The 25809-nt window shown below is 47.1% G+C and overlaps 1 protein-coding gene across 1 annotated transcript; it reads left to right on the plus strand.

Annotated features, from left to right (window-relative positions):
* The first annotated feature begins 6571 nt into the window (after window positions 1-6571).
* On the plus strand, window positions 6572-24304 carry LOC144737216 (tripartite motif-containing protein 14-like). Its single transcript, XM_078619938.1, has 6 exons — window positions 6572-7695; window positions 14877-14972; window positions 16102-16335; window positions 17469-17491; window positions 17651-17973; window positions 22880-24304. Exons 1-6 carry the CDS (start codon window positions 7003-7005, stop codon window positions 23413-23415), a joined length of 1905 nt encoding a protein of 634 aa, XP_078476064.1. The 5' UTR covers window positions 6572-7002; the 3' UTR covers window positions 23416-24304.
* The last annotated feature ends 1505 nt before the right edge of the window (window positions 24305-25809 follow it).

Consider the following 25809-nt stretch of genomic DNA (forward strand, 5'->3'; position numbering starts at 1 on the left):
ATTCTGGGAAACAGTCGTCGCTGAACGAAATATTTCAGGTGGACAATTAGCAGCGCAATTACGTCTGAGCACGATTTGACAATCGACGTGAATGTAGTTAAGATTTTGGCAATCTTTTTGGTAACGCCTGCTATGTATCGTAACGTGATATATCGTTTGGCATTGTTGCTGCATTGGGGTTGTTGGCTTTATTGGTACTGTTGCTGTTTTGTTGTAGTTTCCTCCCCCCCCCCCAGCGTATCCACAGCTCTTTCAGCCTCCCACGTCCAGCCCCGTCCACTTCCCGCCATCCTAGCTTCACGTCTCCGCCTGCTAGCGTCCACGCACCGCTCCCTTCCCCCTACGCCCTCCCTTGCTCCTCTCCCCTCTCTTACCTATATAGCCTCTTACCACGGCATCTTTGTTCCACTTCAGCAAAAAAATTCTCACCAACCCTTAAACGCCAAATCTTAAACACAACCCTTAAACACCAACCCTTACAGGCCAATCCTTAAACGGAAATAATTGTGTTTAAGGGTTTGCGTTCAATGGTTTGCCCTTAAACGCAAACCTTTAAACACAGCCCTAGACGCCAACTCTTAAACACCAACCGTTAAACACCAACCATCAAACCCCAAATCTTTAACGCCAACCCTTAAACACCAACTATACACAGGAACCCTTAAACGCAAACCGTTAAACGCCAATCCTCAAATACAACCTTTAAATGCCATCTCTTAAAACCAACCATTTAAAAGCCAATCCTTAAACGGCAACCCCAAAATCCAACCCTTAAATAACAACACTTAAACACCAACAATGAAACGCCAACCCTTAAACTCATTTTTTAAACACCAACCCTTAAACGCCCAACCTTTAACGCCAAACCCTTATACACTAACCCTTGAACGCCACCCCTTAAACGCAAAACCTTGTGTTTTAGAGTTTCCGTTTAAGGGTCGGCCCTTAAACGCCAATCCTTAAACGCAACCATTAAGCACCAAGGACAACCATTAATCGCCAACCAGTAAACAATAACCATTTTAAACCCCAACCCTTCCTTACAAACACACAAACCCTTAAAGTCCAAACCTTTAACGCCAACACTTAAACACCAACCCTTAAACGCCAACCCTTAAACGCCAACCCTTAAACGCCAACGATTAAACACCAACCATCTAAACGCCCACCTTTTGAAACACCAACCCTTAAACGCCAAACCTTAAACGCCAACCCTTAAACGCCAACCCTTAAACGCCAACCTTACACACCAACCCTTAAACGCCAACCCTTAAACTCCAACCATTAAACGCCAACCCTTAAACTCCAACCATTAAACACCAATCCTCAAACATCAAACCTTTAACGCCAACCCCTCAACACCAACCCTGACAGGCCAACCCTTCAAAGCAAATCATTGTGTTTAAGGGTTTGCCCTTAACACAAACCTTTAAACACAGCCCTTAAAGAACAACTCTTAAACGCCAACCCTTAAACACCAACCTTTATAATGCCAACCCTCAAACGCCAACCCTTAAATGCCAACCCTTGAAAGCCAAACGTTCAACGCCAACCCTGAAACACAACCCTTAAAAGCCAACCCTTAAACGCCAACCCTTAAACACAACCCTTGAACACCAACCCTTGAACGCCAAACGTTTAATGCCAACCCTGAAACACCAACCCTTAAATACCAACCCTTGAACGCCAAACGTTTAACGCCAACCCTGAAACACCAACCCTTAAACACCAACCCTCAGACACCAAACCTTTAACGCCAACCCTTAAACACCAACCTTGCACACGAACCCTGAAACGCCAAACCTTAAACGCCAACCCTTAAACGCAAACCATTAAATGCCAACCCTTAAAACGCCAACCCTCAAATACAACCCTTAAATGCCAACCCTGAAACTCCAACCATTTTAAAGCCAATCTTTAAATGGCAACCCCAAAATCGAACGCTTAAATAACAACACCTAAACACCAACAATGAAATGCCAACCCTTAAATGCCAACCCTTAAACTCCTTTTCTTAAACACCAACCTTTAAACGCCCAACCTTTAACACAACCCCTTAAACGCAAATCATTGTGTTAATCACCATCCCTTAAACACCAACACTTAAACCTCAATCCTTAAACACCAACCCTTAAATACTCTTAGTTCTTTCGGTAAAGTCACGTAGGTAAAAAATGAAATTAATAAAAATAAAACAATAAAAATCACGACGTTTCGGAGGCAACACAAGTCTCCGTCATCAGGTGGGACCGTCACAGCCAGATTTGCTGCATCAAGTGAGGCAAGGATTCAAGATGTAATCCCTTAAATGCAAGTTGAGGGGGGGAGGAGAGGGGGGGGGAGCTCATCAGAATGTGGTAGCCAATGAATGGAACGTATCGGGAGGGAGGGGGACGGGGCTAAAAGAAGGCACGAAGTGCTACGTAGAACGTATCGGGAGGGGGAGGGGGCGGGGCCAAAAGAATGCACGAAGTGGTACACGAAAGTCGGTGACGTGGACGTGGTTGTGCGCAAGCAACTATTGTTGCACACGCCAACGTATTGGACGAAGTTACCTACGTGACTTTACCGAAAGAACTAAGAGTATGAATCCTTGCATTCACGAAAGCTTCAAATCTAGAACCAACCCTTAAACCTCAACCCTTAAACACCAACCCTTGAACGCCAAACGTTTAACGCCAACCCTGAAACACCAACCCTTAAACACCAACCCTCAAACGCCAAACCTCTAACGCCAACCCTTAAACACCAACCTTGCACACGAACCCTGAAACGCCAAACCTTAAACACCAACCCTTAAATGCCAACCCTTGAACGCCACCCCGTTAAAACCAACCATTTAAAAGCCAATCCTTAAACGGAAAGCCCAAAAATGCAACCCTTAAATAACACCCCTTAAACACCAGCAATTAAACGCCAAACTTAAGCGCCAACCCTTAAACTCTATCTCTTAAACACCAACCCTTAAACGCCCAACCTTTAACGCCAAACCCTTACACACCAACCATTAAATGCCACCCCTTAAACGCAAAACCTTGTGTTTTAAGGTTTCCGTTTAAGGGTTGGCCCTTAAACACAAACCCTTAAATGCAATCCTTAAGCACCAACACCAACCATTAAACGCCAACCCTTAAACGCCAACCCTTAAATGCCAACGCTTAAACACCAACCATCTAAACGCCAAACCCTTAAACGCCAACTCAAACAAAACCATTAAGAGCAAAACCTTAAACACAACCCTTTAAACGCCAACTCTTAAACGCCAACCCTTAAACGCCAACCCTTTAATGCCAACCCTTAAACACCAACCGTGAAACGCCAACATTTAAACACCAACTCTTAAACACCAACCCTTAAACACCAACCCTGAAACATAAAACCCTTGAACGCGAACCCTTAAACAACAATCCTTCAAAGACCAAATCTTAAACACCAACCCTTAAACGCCAACCCTTAAACACCAACCCTCAAACACCAACCCTAAAACGGCTACCCTTAACCTCCAGCAGTGCATACCGATTGTCGTGGTTCCTGTAATCACTACAGCAGTGCTTAACGACTGTGGTGGTACCTGCTATGACTACAGTAGTGAATACCGATTGTCGTGGTAGCTGCTTTAACTACAGCAGTGCAGACTCACTGTGGTGGTACCTGCTTCCACTACAGCAGTGTATACTGAGTGTGGTGGATCCTGCTATGATTACAGCAGTGCATACCAACTGCGATAGTTCCTGCAATCACTGTAGCAGTGTATAACGACTGTGGCGGTACCTCCGTTAACTACAGCTGTGCATATCGACTGTGGTGGCACCTGCTATGACTGCAGCAGTGCATACCGACTGTGGTGTAACCTGCTTTAACTACAGTAGTGCATACCGAATCAGGTGGTACCTGCTATCACTACAGGAGTGCATACCAACTGTGGTGGTAACTGTTATCACTGCATCAGTGCATATCGACTTTGGTGGTACTTGCTATCAATACATCAGTGCATACTGACTGTGGTGGTAACTGCTTTAACTACAGCAATGCATACCAACTGTGGTGGTACCTGCTTTCACTACAGCAGTGCATACTGACTGTGGTGGTGCCTGCTATGACTACAGCAGTGCATACCGACTGTGGTGGTTCCTGTTATCACTTCAGCAGTGCATACCGACTGTGGTGGTGCCTGCTATGACTACAGCAGTGCATACTGACTGTGGTGGTAACTGCTTTCACTACAGCAGTGCATACCGACTGTGGTGGTTTCTGTTATCACTACAGCAGTGCATACTGAATGTGGTGGTATCTGCTATCACTACAGCAGTGCATACTGACTGTGGTTGTACCTGCTATGACTACAGCAGTTCATACCGTCTGTGGTGGTACCTGCTATGATGACAGCAGTGCGTACTGACTGTGGTGGTCCTGCTTTCACTCCAGCAGTGCATACTGACTGTAGTGGTACCTGCTTTCACTACAGCAGTGCATACTGATTGTGGTTGTACCTGCTATGACTACAGCAGTTCATACCGTCTGTGGTGGTACCTGCTATGACTACAGCAGTGCTTATCGAATGTGTTGGTACTTGCTATGATGACAGCAGTGCGTACTGACTGTTGTGGTCCTGCTTTCACTCCAGCAGTGCATACCGACTGTAGTGGTACCTGCTTTCACTACAGCAGTGCATACTGACTGTGGTGGTACCTACTATGACTACAGCAGTGCATACCGACTGTGGTGGTACCTGCTTTCACTACAGCAGTTCATACCGTCTGTGGTGGTACCTGCTATGATGACAGCAGTGCGTACTGACTGTTGTGGTCCTGCTTTCACTCCAGCAGTGCATACCGACTGTAGTGGTACCTGCTTTCACTACAGCAGTGCATACTGACTGTGGTGGTACCTACTATGACTACAGCAGTGCATACCGACTGTGGTGGTACCTGCTATGATGACAGCAGTGCGTACTGACTGTGGTGTTCCTGCCTTCACTCCAGCAGTGCATACCGACTGTAGTGGTGCCTGCTTTCACTACACCAGTGCATACTGACTGTGGTGGTACCTACTATGACTACAGCAGTGCATACCGACTGTGGTGGTACCTGCTTTCACTACAGCAGTGCATACTGAATTTGGTGGTACCTGCTATGATTACAACCGTGCATACTGTAGTGGTACCTGCTATCACTACATTAGTATATGGTGACTCTATAGCAGTATTTATCGACTCTATAGCACATACTACTAATCTGACAGAGTGCCGTCGTGAGGCCTAGTCCCGTGCAGAGCCCCCGTTCTTGCCCAGATTTCCCAGCCGGCCGAGGTGGCACCTTGGCAGGCTGTGGGCTGGGCCGCTACCCTTGCCCTCCCCCACCATCCCTCTGGCCGCTCTACAATGATTTATCTAAGTGCTATAATATTAGTATCTACCGACCCTATACGTAGTAAGTGCACACATTGGGGGGGGGGAGAGAAGAGGACATGACACTTTGCAGAATTTACCTCAGGGTTGTGTCTTATTTTTGTGCATTTTTAACGCGAAAGATAAAATTTCACCCCCTCCCAACGAAGGCATGTGCGTTGCTAGGGGCAACCCCCGTCAGCTAAATTGTTAATTTAACTACTTTCAAGTTGACGGATGGTAAAAAGGAATAGCGCTGGCTGACCACGGGGCTTATGGCATGGTAACTGGCTACTTTTTTTAAACGTCAACCCCGCGGTTCGCGAGCCAAATCCTTCGCAAGTTTCATCCACAGACAGACAAAAAATGCCTTTTTTAGGTCAGATATGTATGTGTGTTAGGGCAGTGGTGAGTGTATGTGTGTGTTACAGCAGTGGTGATTGTAGTACAGCAGTGGTGAGTGTGTATTAGGGCAGTGCGGTAATACTAATCACACATTTACCCTCACCATACAGTCGTTAATGAAGTAGTTTTTTAACAGTGCGTTGTCTATGTACGCTGTGAAGGTTTCAATGCAAAGCCCAGAGGCGCAGTCCATCACCACGGGACCCGCATTCCGCCCGCATCGCATAACGGCCAGAGCCGCATTCCCACTGTACCGGTTGAGCGAAAATGTCCTCCGGTCACGCACATGGCTACGGGCGAGCTGTGTGTGTGTTAGTGAGTGGGGAGCGGTGGTGTAGCGGTTAACGCGCTGCGCTATGAACCCGGCGACCCGGGTTCGATAGTGTAGCGGTTAACGCGCTGCACTATGAACCCTGCGACCCGGGTTCGATTCCTGCTCACGGAGCAACACCAGTGACGATTATCTGAACCGGTCCTGGGCCTCCCCTAGGTCGACTCAGCCTAAAATGAGTACATGGTGCAGTGTGTAAACATCATCACTGGGGAGACAAAGGCGGTTGGGCGTGGTGCTGGCCACCCACCCTCTCGTTTATCGTTCCGGCCTTCATAGGTGCTCGCTAACAGCACTTGCCCCTACAGTCTGTTAAGGCTATATGGGGGATCTTTGCACTTTTAGTTTTTTTCGGTAAAAAGAAAAGGAATTAAAACGAAAACTGAATAAAATGAGTAAATTTTGTTTTTTATGAAAACAACTAAAATAAATTATTTAAATATTTTTTTCATTTTATAAAATGAATACATATTTTAATTTTAATTTATTTTATTTTTTACCTACGTGACTTTACCGAAAAAACTAAAAAGTATGGATCCTTGCAGTCACGGTAAACTTCAAATCTAAAGGGGGATCTATGTCTTTGTGTTTCAGTGGGGAGCGGTAGTGTAGCGATGAGCGCACTACACTACGAACCCGGCCACCCGAGTTCGATTCCTGCTCGTGACCAACACCTGTGACGATTATTTTAATGGTCCCGGGCGTCCCCGAGGTCGTCGACTCAACCTCAAATGAGTACTTGGTGCGATGTGCTTACAGTGTCACTGGGGGGAACAGGTGACCGGGTGTGGTGCTGGCCACCCACTCCCTCTTGTGCCATTCCGGCCTTCATAGGTCCTACTCGCTAACAGCACTTGCCTCAATAGTCTTTGAAGGCAAAATGTTGATCTTTTTATTTATGTGTGTGTCGGTGAGCGTGTGTGTCAGTATGTGGTACAGCGGAAGTGTAGCGACAATGAATATGAGGCATAGCCCAGACGAAAAACACATCTCTGCCACCCGTTCCCCCGCCCATGGCGTGGATGGGTGGAGGGCCAGATCGGACCTCGCACCTGGCCGAGGGCGTAATTGCTCAGTCACGCGACACCTCCTCTTCTGTCTCTTCCTTCTCCCCGCCTCTTCCATCTCCCCCATCTATTCCTCGAGTCTCTCAGTCGGCACTGGCTGTTGCCCCCACGTGCTTCGCGCAGCAATGGCTTCAGACTTCTCCTGCTCCATTTGCCTGGAGTTGTTCAAGGTCCCCGTGAGTTTGAGCTGTGGCCACAGCTTCTGCAAGTCGTGCATAGAGAGCCACTGGGCAGTGCAGTCAGCGAAGGCCAGGCTCACCTGCCCCGAGTGTCGTGAGATTTATTACCAAAAACCAAAGCTGAGCAAGAATATCCTTCTTGCCAACATCGTCGCAGATTTAAATCAAATTAACATCGTCCCACGCCCAGGGAGGAGATGCAAGCGGCACGGGCAGGGCCTGGGTCTCTACTGCAAGACGGACACACAGCTGATCTGCGTGGGCTGCATGGGCGACCACAGGAGGCACGACATTGTCCCAGTGAAGGCGCAGCGAGGGGAGAAGGCGGTGAGCAGAACCTCTGATCCAAGTCGCACGCGCACCCCAAGTCGCATAATCAGCCTACTGCATTACAGTGCCCTGCTGTGACTAGTCATTGTTTGATAGATGTGTGTGTGTGTATTTGTCTGTGTTTGGCGTGGTGCCGGCCGTCCACCGCCTCGTGTGCTGTGCCGACCTTCATATGCACTCTCTTACAGTACTTGCCTCAAAAGTATGTTAAGGCTATACGGGGGATCTTTGTATGTGACGTCCACTGCCACATTCCCACAGAACCGGTTCAGCGAACATTCCATACAGTCACGCACCCGGATATAGGGGCGAGGTGTGTGTGTCAGTGAGTCCGCCATTGTGAGTGTGTATGTATGTATGTTGAATTTATTGACACCATAGGTCGCCAACCGTGCTAAACTAAATGCAAACAGCAGTTTTAAAGAAATGTGATTTCAATCTAGATTTAAAATTGCATAGCTCCAGTGGCTTCCTAAATTGGAACGAAGAGCATTATAAACGACCACAGATGTGAATAAAAAACGCGGGATGCGGTGACCGTCTTAATTTGATGGCTAGCCAAAAGCCTCTGCGAAAATGACTGGAGTTTGCGTGATGGTTTATGTTTCTTGACGAGATCAGCAAGGGCCAGGTGCGGTAGGAGACTGCCAAACCACAGGGAGTGGCTCTTATTGTGGACAAAAAACGATGGTAACATGGTGGTGAGATGTCGGAAGCTGTAATAATAAGAATGCATTTTATTTATCTTGCGCGTTTCCCATGATCAAAGCACTGCTGTTCATCTCTTCCTATTGGATCCCCTTAACCCTATCTGACGCGCTCCACATTTTTTCCTCTTTCAAATTAAAATTTTACTTTATCTTTACCGCACTCAATTTCCTTCCCCATCATCTACTGTCCCTCAGCTTCCTGTTCTTTTTTCTTTAATGATCTTGACTGTATCCTATCTACTCTTTCCAATTGCTTCTTCATTAATTCTACTGGGTGACTTTAACCTAAATTTTACATCACCATCCACCTCTGCTTCTCTACTTATTGGCTCTTTCCACCTCCATCTCATCCCCTGTCCCCCAACTCATTCCTCTGGTGGAACACTCGATCTCATCTTCATTTCCAGTTGCTCAGCCTCTAGTCCCCTCGCCCTCCATCCGATAACTTACTAATGACCGTGACACTTCTAGTCCCCCCCCCCTGCCACCTTCCCCGCCTTCCCATGCAGCTCCTCGCCTCCACCACAACCTACACTCCCTTAGCAACTGCACACTTATTCCATTGGTATCCTCATCTCTTCCCCCAATCCCTGATTTCTCTTCCCTGCTTGTCCTAAATTCAGCACTTTCTTCCTCGTTGAACTCGCTTGCACCTCTACTCCCTTTTTACGCTCAAGCCTCAGCACTGGCTCATGAGCAAAGCAGGGCACATCTGGAAGACCTCACCAACTAATGATTGCCATTTCTCATACTTCCTACTTTCAAATTACACTTCTGCTTTGGAGGCTGTTCACCAATCGTACTTTATTTCCCTAATTTCTTCCTTATCTTCGCACCCTGCTCTGCTCTTCAATACCCATAACTCTCTGGTCCACCCATGCTCTACCGCACCTGTCACTTCCTCTTCTTCCCCCTCTCCTGTGGTCTTTTCCAACTACTTCACGACCAAGATCGACCACATCCGCTCCTTGCTCACTGCGCAAGCCCCTGAAATCCCTGCACCTAGTGACTCCTCCCTGTCCTACCCTATCCTTAAATGCTTTCTCCCATGTTTTCCTTCTGGAGCTGTCTACCATCATCTCAAAAACCTGCCCACATTTCCTCCCTCGATCCCATTCCAACTTCTCTTCTTCCATCCATTCTCCAATCCATTCTCCCCATAGTTCTTCAATTTTCCTTGGCTCATTTTAATTCTTCCCTCTCGTCTGGCAAATTCCCCAACCCTTCCAAAACCACCATCATTCAACTGCTTCTCAAAACACCTTCTCTAAATCCTTCTGTCCCCGCACACTATCACCCTATATCCTTGCTTCCTTATTTCTCCAAACTTCTAGAACACTTAGTGTACTCCCGTCTTTCATCCTACATCTCTTTCCAATTGCTGTATCCCCTCGACCAGTCTGGTTTCTGCCCTTTCCACTCCACTGAAACTGCCCTCCTTCACACCCACAACCACCTGGCCAACTCGGGTCACTCCAGCCTATCCTCTGTCCTTATCTCTCTCGATGTATCTAACGTCTTCTACACCCTAGACCACTCCATCCTTCTATCTACTCTCTCCAACCTCGGCATCTCTGCAACCCATTTTTCTAAGCTCCGTTCCTACCTAATTTCCCATTCATTGACTCTTTCAGCCACGCTCTTCCTCCCCCTCCCCGTCCCCCATCACGGTTGGTGTCCCCCAGGGCTTGGTACTTGGTCCCCTTCTGGTCTCCATATACACAACTTAACTTTCCTAGAGTCTATTCTTTCTTCCTTTGATATTTCTTATCACCTCTTTGCCGATGACACTCAAATTTCCTTCTTTTCCAATTCATTCACCCCGAACTTTCTCTCTGCATCGCATCCTGTCTGACAAGCCTGTATGACCCAAAACTTCCTTTCCCTAAATCCTTCCAAAACCTAGGTGCTATTATTTCCATCCTCCTGCTCATCCCCTCCTGCACCATCCCCCCCCCCACCCACTCAAATTCTTCCACCCTCACTCTCGGTGTTCCCTTTCATTACACTCTTTCCTTCACTTCCCATATTGCCAATACCACTCGCACATGCCATTATCATCTGACAATCAGAAATATCTGCACCCTCATCACCCCCACTGCTGCCAAACTCCTCGTGCACTCCCTTGTCTTCACTCGTCTTTGTCACTGCAACTCAATCCTCGTTGGTTTCCCTGCTTATACCTTTATCCCTCTCCAACACATCCAAAACGCAGCGACACACGCTGTACTCAACCTTCCCTACACGTCTCACTGCTTTCCTCTCCTTGAACAATTTCACTAGCTTCCTGTTTATTGCCGCTGTATTTTTGAATTCCTCAACCAAGCATGGTCTTGCCCCCCCACCTCTCCTCTCTCATTTATTTATACGTCCCTTTACACCCCTCCGATCTGAATCTTCCCTTCTTCTCTCTGTCCCTCCACCTCCTTGCGCCCAATCTCGATTTAGTGCTTTCTCTCTTCTTGCCCTGTTACACTGGAACAAACTCCCTTTCCACATTAGACTCTCCCCCTCACTTTCCTGCTTTCGCTCTGCCCTTAGGTCCTTTCTCTTTTCTATTGCTTTTTCTCTTCCAATGCCTCTAACCCACTCACAGTCCCCCCGTCCTCTTCCTCTGACGTCTCTAATTCCTGACCCAGCTCTGACGTCTCGCTTTCTCCATGTGCACATAACCACGTCTCTCTCTTAGCCCTCCACCGTGCTCCTCAATCAGCCCAAATATCCAGCCACCAGAACCTCTGCCGCTACCACCCTTCACCTACCCTCATTCATGCCCAGCAATAGCACCTATCTATCCCATCACTTCACACATATGCCTCATACCCCGCTGCCTCTCATTCATGTTGCACCCATATGTCACCCTTATTTACCATCACCTTATTCCCCTACTCGTGCAACATCAGCTCCTTTCCCAGCCCATGTCTCTCCATCCATTCCATCACCTTCCTCACGAACAGCCATTCCACCCCATCGGTTCCTCCCTTTTAGCTCCTTTGTGTACTGCCGTCAGTTTGCATTGTAAAGCGCTCTAAAAAGGGCACTATATATTCTAAATATAATATAATTGAGCAGAGGTGAGGAATGGTGATGGTTGCTTATGCTTCCACCAAAGATGAACATCAGTGGAGGGATGCAGGAAAAGCCATTGTTTCAGATGCCTTCTATGACCTCCTGTTACAGGTGCTAAAGTAGCCCTTCGGGATGGAGTCATCCTGTTAGGTGACTTTAATGTCTGAGTGGGTCATGACACTGGCACCTGGGCTGGAGTGGTTTGAAGCAAGGCTGTAGCCATGGAGTCAACATTGGGGGGACCAAATCTTCCAGGGGGTCTGGGGGTCGCTCCCCAGAAAAAAAAAATTAATTTAAAAACGAAATTTCTGCCATTTTCTGCCTAAAATATTAAAACATTCACTAACACATAGGATGGACTTTTTTTTTTACAATAATGTCTAATCGTGTATTGTATTACATTGCTCTGTTTTTTTCTTTATTACCTTTTCTTGTTTCATTGTATGTAATGGCAGAGATTAGAGACTCATAAATTACAACCATAACCACAATAATATAAACAGAAATCTATTTTATAGTAATATATTGGGGGGGACATTTTGAGAATTTTTATATTGGGGGGGGATGTGTCCCCCCCCAATATATATTATAATTACGGCCTTGGTTTGAAGGCATGTGCCAAATCAGCCCAATAACAATGGTAGGAGGGTGCTATACTTCTATGCATCCTATGTGCTTGTAATTACCAACACGCTGTTCTGACATCGGCGCATCCAAACATGATGGATGCACGCCAGGTCCTCAGAAGAACATCTTCTGGACGAAATAGTGATGGAACAGTGGATGCGAGCCCATGTCCTTGACACTTAAGACCCACCGTGGAGCTGACTGCCCACTGACCATCGGATTGTCACCTGTAAGATGCGCCTTCCATTCTTCCACTCTGGTGTTGGGCGTCCATCTTAGACCCCTTACAAACTCACAGTGACCTGGTGTTACCTACCTAATGAAAGTTGCAAGCAAGAATTTCGTCATTTCTTGCAGCTGGGCTTGCATCGTCTCACCCTCCACCGGATGCCGAGGGGAAATGGGCGAAGTTTAGGAGTGTGGCTCATGCAGCTGCAATGACTCCTTTGGGTACGTGGTCCAAACCTTCCCAGAGACCTTAGCTGATGGAGGAGGTATTTTGGTTGGCTGAGAAAAGGTGAAAGGCCCACTCCCACCATCTACAGTATCCCACGTCGGACAATGAGGAGGCAAACCGCAGGTTTTGCACGTAATTTTGGAGAGCCATGCATCGCTACAAGGATGAGTGGTGGCCGTGGGTTGCTGAGAAGATTCTGTCTCAGTAGCCCGAAATCACAAATAACTCTTTAATTCCATAAAACAGTAACTTACAGCACCACACCTATCGCCATCCTTAGGGGAAAGATAGGTGATCCGATTGCCAACCCCCGGAACAGGTTGGCATGTTTGCTGAGCATTTCTGTCAGATCTTGGGGGAGAAGAAATTGCTCAGCCCAGAAAACATCATGGGGCAAGGTGCGGATAAACCTGCTAAGTCTGTGGTGCCTCAAATATTGTGAAAAGTAGTCACTCCCTGTGAGTGGCTGGCTGAAGTGCCATCTGTTGAGGAAGTACGGAAGGCAATCCAGAGTCTGAGACTAGAAAAAGCGCCGAGCAAAGCTGATCTCCAAAGTAAACTGCTGAGGGAGAGTGACGGACTGCCATAGGTGACGTCATAATAACAGTATAGACCACTCGACGGGTTCTTTAAGAAGGGGGACCGCACAGACTGTAACAACTACTGGGGCATATCCCTCCTTGGTGTGCCGGGAAAGGTCCTGGCAAGGACTATTCAACATCACCTGGCCAGACACCCTGAGCAGAGGCTTGCAGAGCCCCAATGAGGTTTCAGGCTAGGGCGGTCCTGCACAGACCCCATATTTTCTGTCCGTCTGCTGCAGCAGAGGTGTAAGGAATTCCCAAAGGACCTACATCTTTGCTTTATTGACCTGGGGAAGGCCTACGATTCCATCAATAGGCCGGGGCTCTCGGTTGTTATTCGTGCTTTTGGAGTCCCTGACATTCTTCTCACAATCATGAAAGACCTTCATGATGGATGACAGGCCCGGGTAAACCTACGTGGCCAGGAGTCCGAGCCATTCTCTGTTCACCTTAGAGTGAGACAGGCATGTCCTCTGGCTCCTACATTATTTCACATCTTTTTCGACCACTTAGTTTGAGAAGCTTTCCATGGCTGTACCTGAATCTCCATCTGAAACAGATACAATGGGAAGCTGATCGATGCCCAGGTGTGGTCGAGGGATGGCTCCCTGTTGGTCAATCTGGTGATTGCTGCTCACTCATAGGAGTTGGAGGCACTGCTGCTTGACCTGGAGCGTGCTACTAAGAGGGTGGGTCCTTACCATCAGCCCTTCCATAACTTAGCAGCTGCCTGAGTATTTTGTGATATCAAACCCTCCAACCGCTCAACTCACTATTGGCGGGGAGGTTGTGGGGAGAGTGGAGAAGTTTCCGTACCTGGGAAGTGTGCTTATGACCAGCTCCGGTTTCACAGCAGAGGTCTCACTCCGATTCAGTTGAGCGGCATTGTCTTTTCATCAGTTGTGCATTGCCGTGTGAAAGTTACCTGTAATACAATACACTATTAGACAGGTCTAGGCCACGGTCATACCCTCCCTTCTCTATTCTTGCAAAACGTGAACCCCCGAATGGAACATCTATGCCGTTTAGAAACATTCAGGTTGGTCTGCCTACGATCCATGTTGGGTTTAATCAGGCTGAATTGTATGAGGAGCTCACAAATCCTTAAAAAATTTGGAAACAGACCCATCAGTTAGCTCCTCCGACAGGCAAGGCTGCATTGGCTGGGTCACGTAGCTCACATGCCCAGCCACCGCATGCCCAAACAGCTTTTGTATGGCTGGATAGAGGGGGCTAGATGGGCAGAAAAAAACGGGGGCCAGGGAGGTGTGCTGGACCTCAGACATTGAAACACCGTAGCAAAAATCTGATAATCGTTGCTCTCAGGGGGGAAAGCGGCTGATCCAGACATTGCATTCATTTTATTTGTATTAAGTTCTGTTCAGTTATATTCATACCACCCTCCCTCCCGTTCTTATCTTTTCTCCTGGTTAAGCCGCTGCTCCCGCCTGTTATCCCTACTGTTGTAAGGTAGTGAAGCCGGGACTCAGACCATAAACTCACTCTACTTTAGAGGCTAGTGTAATCATGGACGCCTGAACCCCTGACTCAACATCAGGAACTCAGTGGTGCAGTCAGTCTTCTAACCTCTGAGATTCCCAGGCACCTCTCTATTGACATTGAGTGGTTAAGGGTGGATCATAGGATGTAGAGATTTCAAATTATTCAGGGATCTATGGAGCAGGAGCTGTCCCCGTGTTCATCGTGAGTTTCACTCCTCTGGCTGTGCAGGGGCAGCTGAGCTCCATGATGCAACAACTGAGCATGAGAGAGGAGACAGAGACCTCCATCGTTAGTGGCCTTGTGGACTCAACCAAGACTGTGGAGGTGAGAAGTCATACTCATTCAATGCATAACTCCACCGGGAAAGACTCACAATGTGTGTTACCTGTAGTTTACGGTACAAACCCAGGACTCTTAGTTTCCAAATATTATGTATGTGACCCTTTTTGCCACCAGAAACAAAATTATAAAAAAAGAAAAAGAAATGTATGTCCCTTTCTGGTAGTCATACAGGAGGTGTTAAGATGTTAAAACACCAAATAGATACGTATTAAAAGGAATTAAGTCTGCGCTAACCACACAGACTTGTGGTAAAACATTGTGGTAAAATATGACCCGAGTTATAAACGCTTTTGCATTCACATTGTCCTTGTGCTGTTCACCTTTTGGCACTCATTGCTCGACAGTACCGGTGAGACAGAGCCATAGCTTTGGTGCAGGCTAATTAGTTTCAAAGACAGTGCATGCAGAATGAAAGCATATTTGTTGAGCATGTTTTCCCTCCAGTAATGTGTGGTTAATGTAGACTTGTCTATTTGGAGTTTTAACATCTTAACTGCTCCTGCATTATTGCCAGACATAGTAATATGTTTTTCTTATTTTTATTATCTCCACGAATTGTGTATTGACTGTAACTTAATTTATATTCATATAGAGCACCTTTACTCAAGGCGCTTACAATAGTTTAAAAACAGTGACGGAATAAAATAATGCAGTTGGCACGGGCATGCAAGGATTGAGGAATTGGTAACATTCCTCAATCTGATCCCTAAGTACTATCTACTTAGGGATAACGAAAGAGCAGGGGAGGGACGGGAAGGAGTGGAGGGGTGAGGGAATGGAAGAGGAAGAGAATAGGATATAGAGAAGTGAGGCTTTAAGAGAGAAACGAAAGGAGATTGAGGGGTACTGCTTAATGCACATGGGAAGTGTTAAGTATTTGACCAGAGTTCAGTCTATGGGCAGTGTTAAATCTATGGGCAGTGTTGAGTTTATGGACAGTGCTGCTTAATGGTTGCAGTGAAGCGGTGTTGATTCCAGTGGAGGGGTGCAAGCAGGGAGAAGGACCGAAAACGGGATTGGGCACTGGGAAAGGGAGAAACAGAGACGATTAGGGAAGGAGATGACGGGAGGGAGTTGAGAGTGACTGTGATGCTCCTCGCTGCCGCCACAGGCAGCAGCAGAGCAGACAAAGGGGATGTTGAGCGGCAGCTATGACGAGCTCCTGCGACTCATCTCTGAGGACAAGGCCTCGGCGCTGAGGGCCATAGACAAGGAGCGTGACCTCAAGCTCTTGGAGATCCGGCAGGAGATTGAGAAGAACCAGGCGACTTTGTGCAGCCTGACGGAGGCGCTCAGCAGAATCCGTAGCCTCGAGGAGACCGAGGACCCTGTGGAGTTTCTCGAGGTGCCACGCGCGGGAAGCACACGGCTGTGGCCAGACTCATCCAGCTCAGTGTGCTCTGTCAGTGTGTGTGCTGCGCTTGTCTGTGCTGTGTCCACATGCCCAAGCAGCTTTTATTTGGCCAAATAAGGGGGGCTAAACGGGCACAGCATGGAATGGGGAATCGATGGGCTGATATGGTACATGTGGATGTGGAGCTGATTGGACTTGCAGATGACCGGTACCAGCGGTGTCAAGATCGGTCTTTGTGGAGAATGGACGCTACTGGGCAATTGGAGGGAGTCACCCTTCAGCAACAACAGAGAGAAGATGAGCGATGCTTATGTAGTGGGTTCAAATTAGGTGCACACACACACAGCTTGGAGGCACCACTATTTATTAAACGGTAAGTAATATAACACTGTACATGAGGTGGTGACCACCTTCCTCCACTCACTAACACTCTGGAACAACCCGGCACTAGAGGACCGATGATATCGTCTTCACTTCGGAGTACAACAGCCTCGCTCTGGGTTCACACCACGCTTATATCTGCTCTGGCGTGGCCGGCTCCGCCCAGGCCACGCCTCCCTTCCCAGGCCACGCCTCACGGGAGGTCTGGGTCCCTCCACCACGTGACCCCCCAGGCACCCCCTTGGGGCCCCCAGCCCTCTTACGGGCCGACACAGTAGTGACGTCCTATGTCACTACACTTACAACGAGTGGATCACTGGGTGGATGAAACACAGTCAAACCATGGCAACTGGGTCTGTCCTGTGACCTCCTGCATCTAGCTTAGCACAGCAGTCAACCAAGGGCACATGGGTCTTTCCCATGACCTCTTGCACCTAGCCTGCCAGCGAGCCTTACACACTGTGTCCAAAAAGTACACCTAGCCTGGCACAAGAGCCGTGGTCACCACCACTTTGTGTCGATTGGCGGCTGTAGTTGTATGCATGTGTGCAGCGGGTGTGCGCTGTGTATGTGCTGTGTTGGTGTGTTTCCTTCTTGATGCTCGGCTCCTCGAACAACCCCACACACTCACTGCTCGATATTTAAGGGAAATTTGCTGATATTTAAACCGACTGCTTTGTATTGTGCATTGATTCTCTGCTGTGTGTGGTCTACCTGTTGTCTGCATGCTGTCCGTGTGTTAGGGCTGCACTCTACACTGGGCAAGGTAGGGCTGCCCCACCTCACTCACGTTCGCCTCAACCCCATTCCACCGATGCTCACAAGGGACCCGCGCGTGGTTCTTTCGGCTGCCATGTATCCCTCATTGCGAGTCTCTCTCTCTGTGTGTGTTTGCCACGCCATGTCTCGTGGACCAATCGCGCAGCTTTGCGAGTCTGGGATGCCAGCGGACAGAGCCCCGCCGGCCCAGCTCGCCGCTGGGGTTTGAGGAGGCGGCGGTTCCGCTGCAGAAGCGGATCGATGAGCTCCTTCGCTCATTCAAAGCCTCTGCATGCGCACCCGGGGGGACCCTCGCTCTGCACCGCAGCCCAAAGACTCCCAGAGGAGGTGGAGGAGGAACCGGGGCCTCAGAAGCTGCTGCTGCTGTTGCTGCTACACCCGCTCCACGTGGAATCGAAGCAGCCGGAACTTCTGGAGGCCCTGCAGTCGCTCCAAGTGGCCTCAACAGAGCCTTCCTCATCAGGAGCTGTGAGTGGCGCTTTATGTAGCAAGGGTCTGAGGTGGTAGGTCGCAGGGAAGCTGCTGTTCATGGCGCTGTGATGACGATGCGAACGGACTGTGAGCGAATCACTGGTCCGTTATTAGCCAATCAAAAAGAGGAGGCGTTTCACACGACGCTAAATAAACCGAAGGGGTTACTGCGTGGATAGTCGGCCAATTAATCGACACAGCGATTCACCCTCAATGATCAATGCACTAACATGGCTATCGGATCGACTATGAGCGGAATCGATACAAAATACACCTCGAGACACGATACGCAAAAGCATATACACTGTACTGTATGGGCAAAGACACGGTCCCTTCGAGCAAGGCCACGCCTACTTTCGTATGTTGGCAGATTGATTTTCGGTGATTTCGTTGGGTGTTCAATTTAATATTACAGTGCCATTGTTCTGGTTAGGGTTGATGTTGCTGGTGAATGGTGATGCTGTTAATGATGATGGTGATGTTGCTGATGATAATGATGATGTTGGTTACGATGTTGATGATGATGTTGCTGATGGTGATATTGCTGCTGATGGTGATGTTGGTAATGTTGATGCTGCTGATGTTGATGTTGCTGATTGTGTTGTTGCAGATGATGATGCTGATGTTGGTCACGATGTTGATGATGTTGCTGATAGTGATGGTGCTGATGGAGATATTGCTGCTCGTGGTGATGTTGATAGTGATGTTGCTGATGTTTCTGATGTTGCTGATGGTGATGTTGCAGATGATAACAATGTTGCTAGTGCTGGTGTTGCTATTGATGCTGCTGATGATGTTGTTGATGGTAATGTTACGGCTGTTCATGATGTTGATGAAGATGTTGGTGATTGTGTTGTTGACGATGGTCCTGTCGCTGATAATACGATTTCTGATCTTGTTGCTGATGATCATTTTGGTGATGATGATGGTGGTATTGCTGATGTTGCTAATGTTGCTGATGTTGCTGATTGTGTTGTTGCTGATGGTGTTGCTGATGATGATGTTGCTGATGGGGATATTGCTGTTCATGGTGATGTTGCTAATGTTGAAGCTGCTAATGTTGCTGACGATGATGCTGTGGTTGATGGTAATGTTGCGGCTGATGCTGATTTTACTGATGATGATGCTGATGGTGATGTTGGTGATGTTTATGCTGCTGATGGTGATCATGATGATGTTGCTGATTGTGTTGTTAATGATGATGTTGCTGATGATCATTTTGCTAATGGTGATGTTGCTGATGATGCTGATGTTGGTCACAATGTTGATGATGATGATGTTGTTGATAGTGATGTTGCTGATGGTGATGTTTCTGATGGTGCTGATGATGATAATATTGCTAGCGCTGTTGCTGATGGTGATGTTTCTGATGGTGCTGATGATAATGTTGCTAGCGCTGTTGCTGATGATGATGGTAATCTTGCTGTTGATGCTGCTGATGATGTTGATGATATTACGGCTGATGATGATGTTGATGAGGATGTTGCTGATGGTACTGTCGCTGATGATGAGCTTTCTAATGTTGATGTTGCTAATGATCATTTTGGTGATGCTGATGTCAATGCTCCTCATGGTGATATTACTGATGGTGTTGTTGCTGATGGTGATATTGCTGATGGTGATGATGACGCTGATGTTGGTAGCGATGTTGATGATGTTGTTGATGGTAATGTTGCGGCTGATGCTGATGGTGCTGATAATGTTACTTATGGGGATATTGCTGGTGGTGATTGTACTGATGGTGATGTTGCTGATGATAACAATGTTGTTAATGCTGTTGTTGCGGATAATGTTAATAATGGTAATTTTGTTGCTGATGGTGCTGATGATGAGGTTGTTGGTGGTAGTGTTGTGGCTGATGATGATGAGGATGTTACTTATCGTGTTCTTGCCGATGGTAATGTTGTTGATGATGAGCTTTCTGATGTTGATATTGCTGATGATCATGTTGGTGATGTTGATGTTGCTGATGGTGATATTGCTGATTGTGTTGTTGCTGATGGTGATGTTGCCAATGATGATGTTGCTGATGGGCATATTGTTGCTCATGGTGATGTTGCTGATGTTGAATCTGCTGATGCTGATGTTGCTGATACTTATGTTGATGATGGCGCTGATGGTGATGTTGGCGCTGATGGTGATGTTGCTGATGATGTTGATGATTGTAATGTTGCTAATGCTGTAGTTGCTGATGATATTGATCGTAATTTTGCAAGTGATACTGATGTTGCTGTTGTTGATGATGGTGCTGATGATGATGCTGTTGGTCACAATGTTTGCTGATGTTTCTGATGCTGCCGATGTGGGTCACAATGTTGCTGATGATATTGCTGCTGATGGTGATGTTGCCGATATCGATGCTGCTGATGGTGATGTTGCTGATGTTGCTGATGATGATATTGCTGATGATGATGTTGTTGATTTTGTTGTTGCTGCTGATGCTGCTGATGGTGATGTTGCTGATGGTAATTTTGCGGCTGATGATATTTCTCATGTTGATGTTACTGATGGTGATATTGCAGTTTCTTATTTTGCTGATAATGATGTTGCTGATAATGATGTTGCTAATAATGATGTTGCTAATAGTGTTGTTGCTGATGATGATGTTAATGGTAATCTTGTTGCTGAGATATTGCTGATGGTGCTGATATTACTGATGCTTCGGATGATGTTGATGGTGGTGCCGTTGCTGATGATAATGTTGCGGCTGATGCTATGTTGATGAGAATGTTGCTAACATTGTTGTTGCTTATGGTGCTTTTGCTGATGAGCTTTCTGATGTTGATGTTGCTGATGATAATTTTAGTGATGCTGATGTTGATGTTGCTAATGCTGTTGTTGCTGATGTTGTTGATGGTAATGTTGCGACTGATGCTGATGGTGATGTTGGTGATGGTGCTGTTGGTCACAATGATGTTGCTGATGATGTTGCTAATGTTGCTGATAGTATTGCTACTGAGGGTGATGTTGCTGATGATGATGCTGATGTTGGTCGCGATGTTCCTGATGATATTGCTGCTGATGGTGATGTTTCTGATGATGTTGCTGATGATGATATAATGATTTCTGATTTTGGTGATGTTGTTGATGGTGTTGTTGCTGCTGATGATGGTGGTGAGGTTGATGCTGCTGATGGTGATGTTGCTGATGATGTTGCTGATGGTGATATTACGGTTTCTGATTTTTGTGATGTTTGCGATGGTGATGTTGCTGCTGATGAGATTTCTGATGTTGATGTTGCTGATGGTGATATTGCTACTCATGGTGATGTTTCTAATGCTGTTTCGCTGATGATGTTGTTGATGGTAATGTTGCGACTGATGGTGATGGTGCTGTTGGTTGTTGATGATGTTGCTAATGTTGCTGATAGTAATGTTGCTGAGGGTGATGTTGCTGATGATGTTGCTGATGGTGATATTACGGTTTCTGATTTTGGTGATGTTGCTCATGGCGATGTTTGCGATGGTGATGTTGCTGCTGATGATGATGGTGATGATGTTGATCATGGTAATGTTGTGGCTGATGAGATTTCTGATGTTGATATTGCTGATGGTGATATTGCTGCTCATGGTGATGTTGCTGATATTAATGCTGCTGATGGTGATATTGTGGTTTCTGATATTGGTGCTGGTGATGTTGCTGATGTTACTGAGGGTGATATTGCAGTTTCTTATTTTGCTGATGTTGCTAAAGCTTATGTTGCTAATAATGTTCTTGCTGATGATGATGTTGATCATGCTAATCTTGTTTCTGATGATGTTGCTGATGGTGCTGTTGGTGGTGGATATGTTGCTGATGGTAATTTTGCAGCTGCTGCTATGTTGATGATGATGTTGTTGATGATGGTGCTTTTGCTGATGATGAGCTTTCTGATATTGATCTTTTTTGTGATGCTGATGTTGCTGATGGTGATGTTGCTGATGATGATGCTGATGTTGGTCGCGATGTTCCTGATGATATTGCTGCTGATGGTGATGTTTCTGATGATGTTGCTGATGATGATATAATGATTTCTGATTTTGGTGATGTTGTTGATGGTGTTGTTGCTGCTGATGATGGTGGTGAGGTTGATGCTGCTGATGGTGATGTTGCTGATGATGTTGCTGATGGTGATATTACGGTTTCTGATTTTTGTGATGTTTGCGATGGTGATGTTGCTGCTGATGAGATTTCTGATGTTGATGTTGCTGATGGTGATATTGCTACTCATGGTGATGTTTCTAATGCTGTTTCGCTGATGATGTTGTTGATGGTAATGTTGCGACTGATGGTGATGGTGCTGTTGGTTGTTGATGATGTTGCTAATGTTGCTGATAGTAATGTTGCTGAGGGTGATGTTGCTGATGATGTTGCTGATGGTGATATTACGGTTTCTGATTTTGGTGATGTTGCTCATGGCGATGTTTGCGATGGTGATGTTGCTGCTGATGATGATGGTGATGATGTTGATCATGGTAATGTTGTGGCTGATGAGATTTCTGATGTTGATATTGCTGATGGTGATATTGCTGCTCATGGTGATGTTGCTGATATTAATGCTGCTGATGGTGATATTGTGGTTTCTGATATTGGTGCTGGTGATGTTGCTGATGTTACTGAGGGTGATATTGCAGTTTCTTATTTTGCTGATGTTGCTAAAGCTTATGTTGCTAATAATGTTCTTGCTGATGATGATGTTGATCATGCTAATCTTGTTTCTGATGATGTTGCTGATGGTGCTGTTGGTGGTGGATATGTTGCTGATGGTAATTTTGCAGCTGCTGCTATGTTGATGATGATGTTGTTGATGATGGTGCTTTTGCTGATGATGAGCTTTCTGATATTGATCTTTTTTGTGATGCTGATGTTGCTGATGGTGATGGTGATGATGGTAATGTTGCTGATGGGGTTTATGTTCTCACAGATGCACGTTCACTGACTCTGGACACAAATTCAGCCCACGACCTTCTCCAGGTGTCCCTGGATCTCAGGATGGTGACGCGGACCGGTGTCTCACAGCACCGCCCCCATCACCCACACCGGTTTGACTTATATCCACAATCCCTCTGCCGTGAGAGCTTCTCGTCGGGCCGGCACTACTGGGAGGTGGATGTGGAGGGCGCGGAAAGCTGTCGGGTTGGAGTTGTATACGGGATGATCCCACGGAAAGGGCGTGATGCTGCGTGCCGCCTGGGAGGGGGCGACGCATCATGGAGTTTAGTGAAAGATCGCGACTGCTTCTCAGTGCGACATGCTGGAGAAGCGACCCCACTGCTGGTGGCGGCTCTCCCCCAGAGAGTCGGGGTTCACTTGGACTGGGAGGGGGGGGTTCTGCAGTTTTACCGGGAGGACACCGGCGACATATTGTGCACGCTTCACCACCGATTTACACAGCCTCTCTTCCCCGCGCTGGGGGTGTGGAGGGTTGGCGACTCTGTGAGCATCGTTGACTTCCCGTGAAAGTGGACGAGTTATCACCCACACATGAGGATACACTACCACACGCGTAATATCGTGTACATGCAGACTTCACTTCGCGCTCCCTCAAGATGCACTGTTCCTGGAGAAGTGAGCGCTCTTAGAATCTGGGCTACAAGTGGTCATTATACCCCTATTGTATACTGCATGGGGATGCGTTCCTGACTGCGTTACTTATATATGAGGGCCTCATTGGAGTATCGGTAATATTGCTAATAATACAGATGATAAACATGATTTCATGAACAAAATAATGTATTCTGACATCAGTAGTATTATGTACTGTACTCGTGAGTGCATTCTATTTTATATATATTGAACTTCTTTGGCACCATACATATCCAACCGTGCTAATTGGAGGTGCAGAAGGACAAAAGTTATTGGTGGTTGAAGTTGTTGTGCTCCCAGTCCGGGTCTTAGTGATGCCCTCAGTCAAAATGGCTGTGGTGAAGTTTCTTGTAGGTGGAGCCTGAGAATATATTCCGGTCTCCGGGATAGATTCTCAGTTCTCACCTGGCTACATGCACTGCGATAACGTTGACAAATAATCAATTTTAATGTAATCGTGACTACAAATCGTGATAATCGAATCGTGGGGGGAAGAGTCTAGTTGGCTCGGCACAAGTCACTCTCATTGGCTGAGGGATTGATAGGGGTAGGTACGTTTCCTCGACCAGAGTTGTCTTGTCTTCTCACTTGTGAGTAACCACTTTGTACTAAGTTAGGTCTGCCTGTACTGTCCTGTGGATATCTTTTTTCTTTTTAAAACAATCACTTTTTGTAACTGGTAGTAAAAATGTGATCATTTATTCAAATTCAGATTAACAAAAGAGCAGTAATAACTTGGATTAAACAAAATGTTATAAAATAATTGTTTGAAAGGATTTGTGACGTTCCATCCGTTACTTTTGGCTCAGAACCGGACTCGGTTGTGACGTCAATGTGACATTTGCTCATTTTTTCTACGGGAGAGTGAAGGCTTCTGATCCATTTTCTCTCCCATGCAATTTCCCTCGATTTTTATCGGACACCAATGCGGATTCTTTTTATAAATATGCTTTATGATCACAGAAAGGACAATCACCAGAACTAGACTGCAATGAATCTTAACAAGATGTGGACTTTATTAACTATTCTTTGAATTGTTATGAACCATTGACACTATGCACGAGGACGTGAACTGACTGTGGCGGATAATATATTTTCAATACTTGGGTAAGACTTACTGTCTTCAAGAAGGCAAATTCAAATCTTTTGGGGGACAGTAACAGCACACCTTTACATAATCCCGTAGTTCACCAGCTTAATACAGCGACCTCGCGTGTCGACAAGCACAAAACAATGTTGCCAAAACAGGTACGAAAGACCATGGCGACAAAACAGGTACAGAACACCGTGACAATAGAGCGATTTAGAGAACACAGCTCAGAACAAGGCAATTACAGAACACACGTCGACTGTTCGCGCCAACGCTCACCAATGCTCCACCCCTGGGTGACAAAGCAATGCAGCAGAAAGCCCAGGGAATGTAAATTCACTCGTGAGGCCGTGTGCAGCCTTAGGGCCCCCCCTGACCAGCGATAGTGCCACGCTCCCAGGACTTAGTGCAGCATCAGCCTCAGCACTGGTTTGCCCAGCTCAGCAGTCGGCACCATCGCGACTCGGCACAGCAGCAGTTTCAGGCACTGGTTTGTCTGCGCAACAGCATTGCTGCGTTGTGCAGCTGTTCTTCTATAAGAGCCCCCTGATCTTGGTAAACGTTGATCACAAATCCCCTAATACACTGGCAGCGCTTACTTAAATACACATTTAGTCCCACCCCCATAGCCTCGCTCTGCCCTCTCTAGCAGCCAATCAGCGTCCCTTTGCTAGGTGACCCTCTCACCCCTCGGCCCCTGTCAATCAACTTGGACCCGTGTGGCACCCTTCCAATTGGAGCCCCGTAACATCGTTACATAAGCTATAACTTTTGTTGACCTCAATTTCCACCACCCACGCAGTCCCCTCGACTCCCACCCTCACTGCACGCCAACTGGCCTGCCCTGACTGGCTAACTCGTGTCCCGCCCCTGGTCAAGGCCAGACTCGGTGGCGCCTTGACTTCCTGAGGATGGGGGGTTTAGGGGATTTTCCCCCATAACTAACCCGGAAGACCCCGATGGGGCCGTCGCGGCGCCGGCAATGGTGGAGCTGTTGCAGCTTCAACAGCCAGGGCTTCTGCTGATGCAAGCACCGCTGGTTGTAGAGGGATGGAGAAGGCTCGAAGGGCGTATTGGGTAATCCGCTGAAAACGTCGGGAGGACGGCAAGATTGAGAGCCCTGGAGATGGTGGCAGATCCTCCGCCGGCAGACAGCAAGAGAGGATCCCACATTGGGA

Source organism: Lampetra planeri, chromosome 66, assembly GCF_965212315.1.
Source record: "Lampetra planeri chromosome 66, kcLamPlan1.2.h2, whole genome shotgun sequence".
NCBI classification, from domain to species: Eukaryota; Metazoa; Chordata; class Hyperoartia; order Petromyzontiformes; family Petromyzontidae; genus Lampetra; species Lampetra planeri.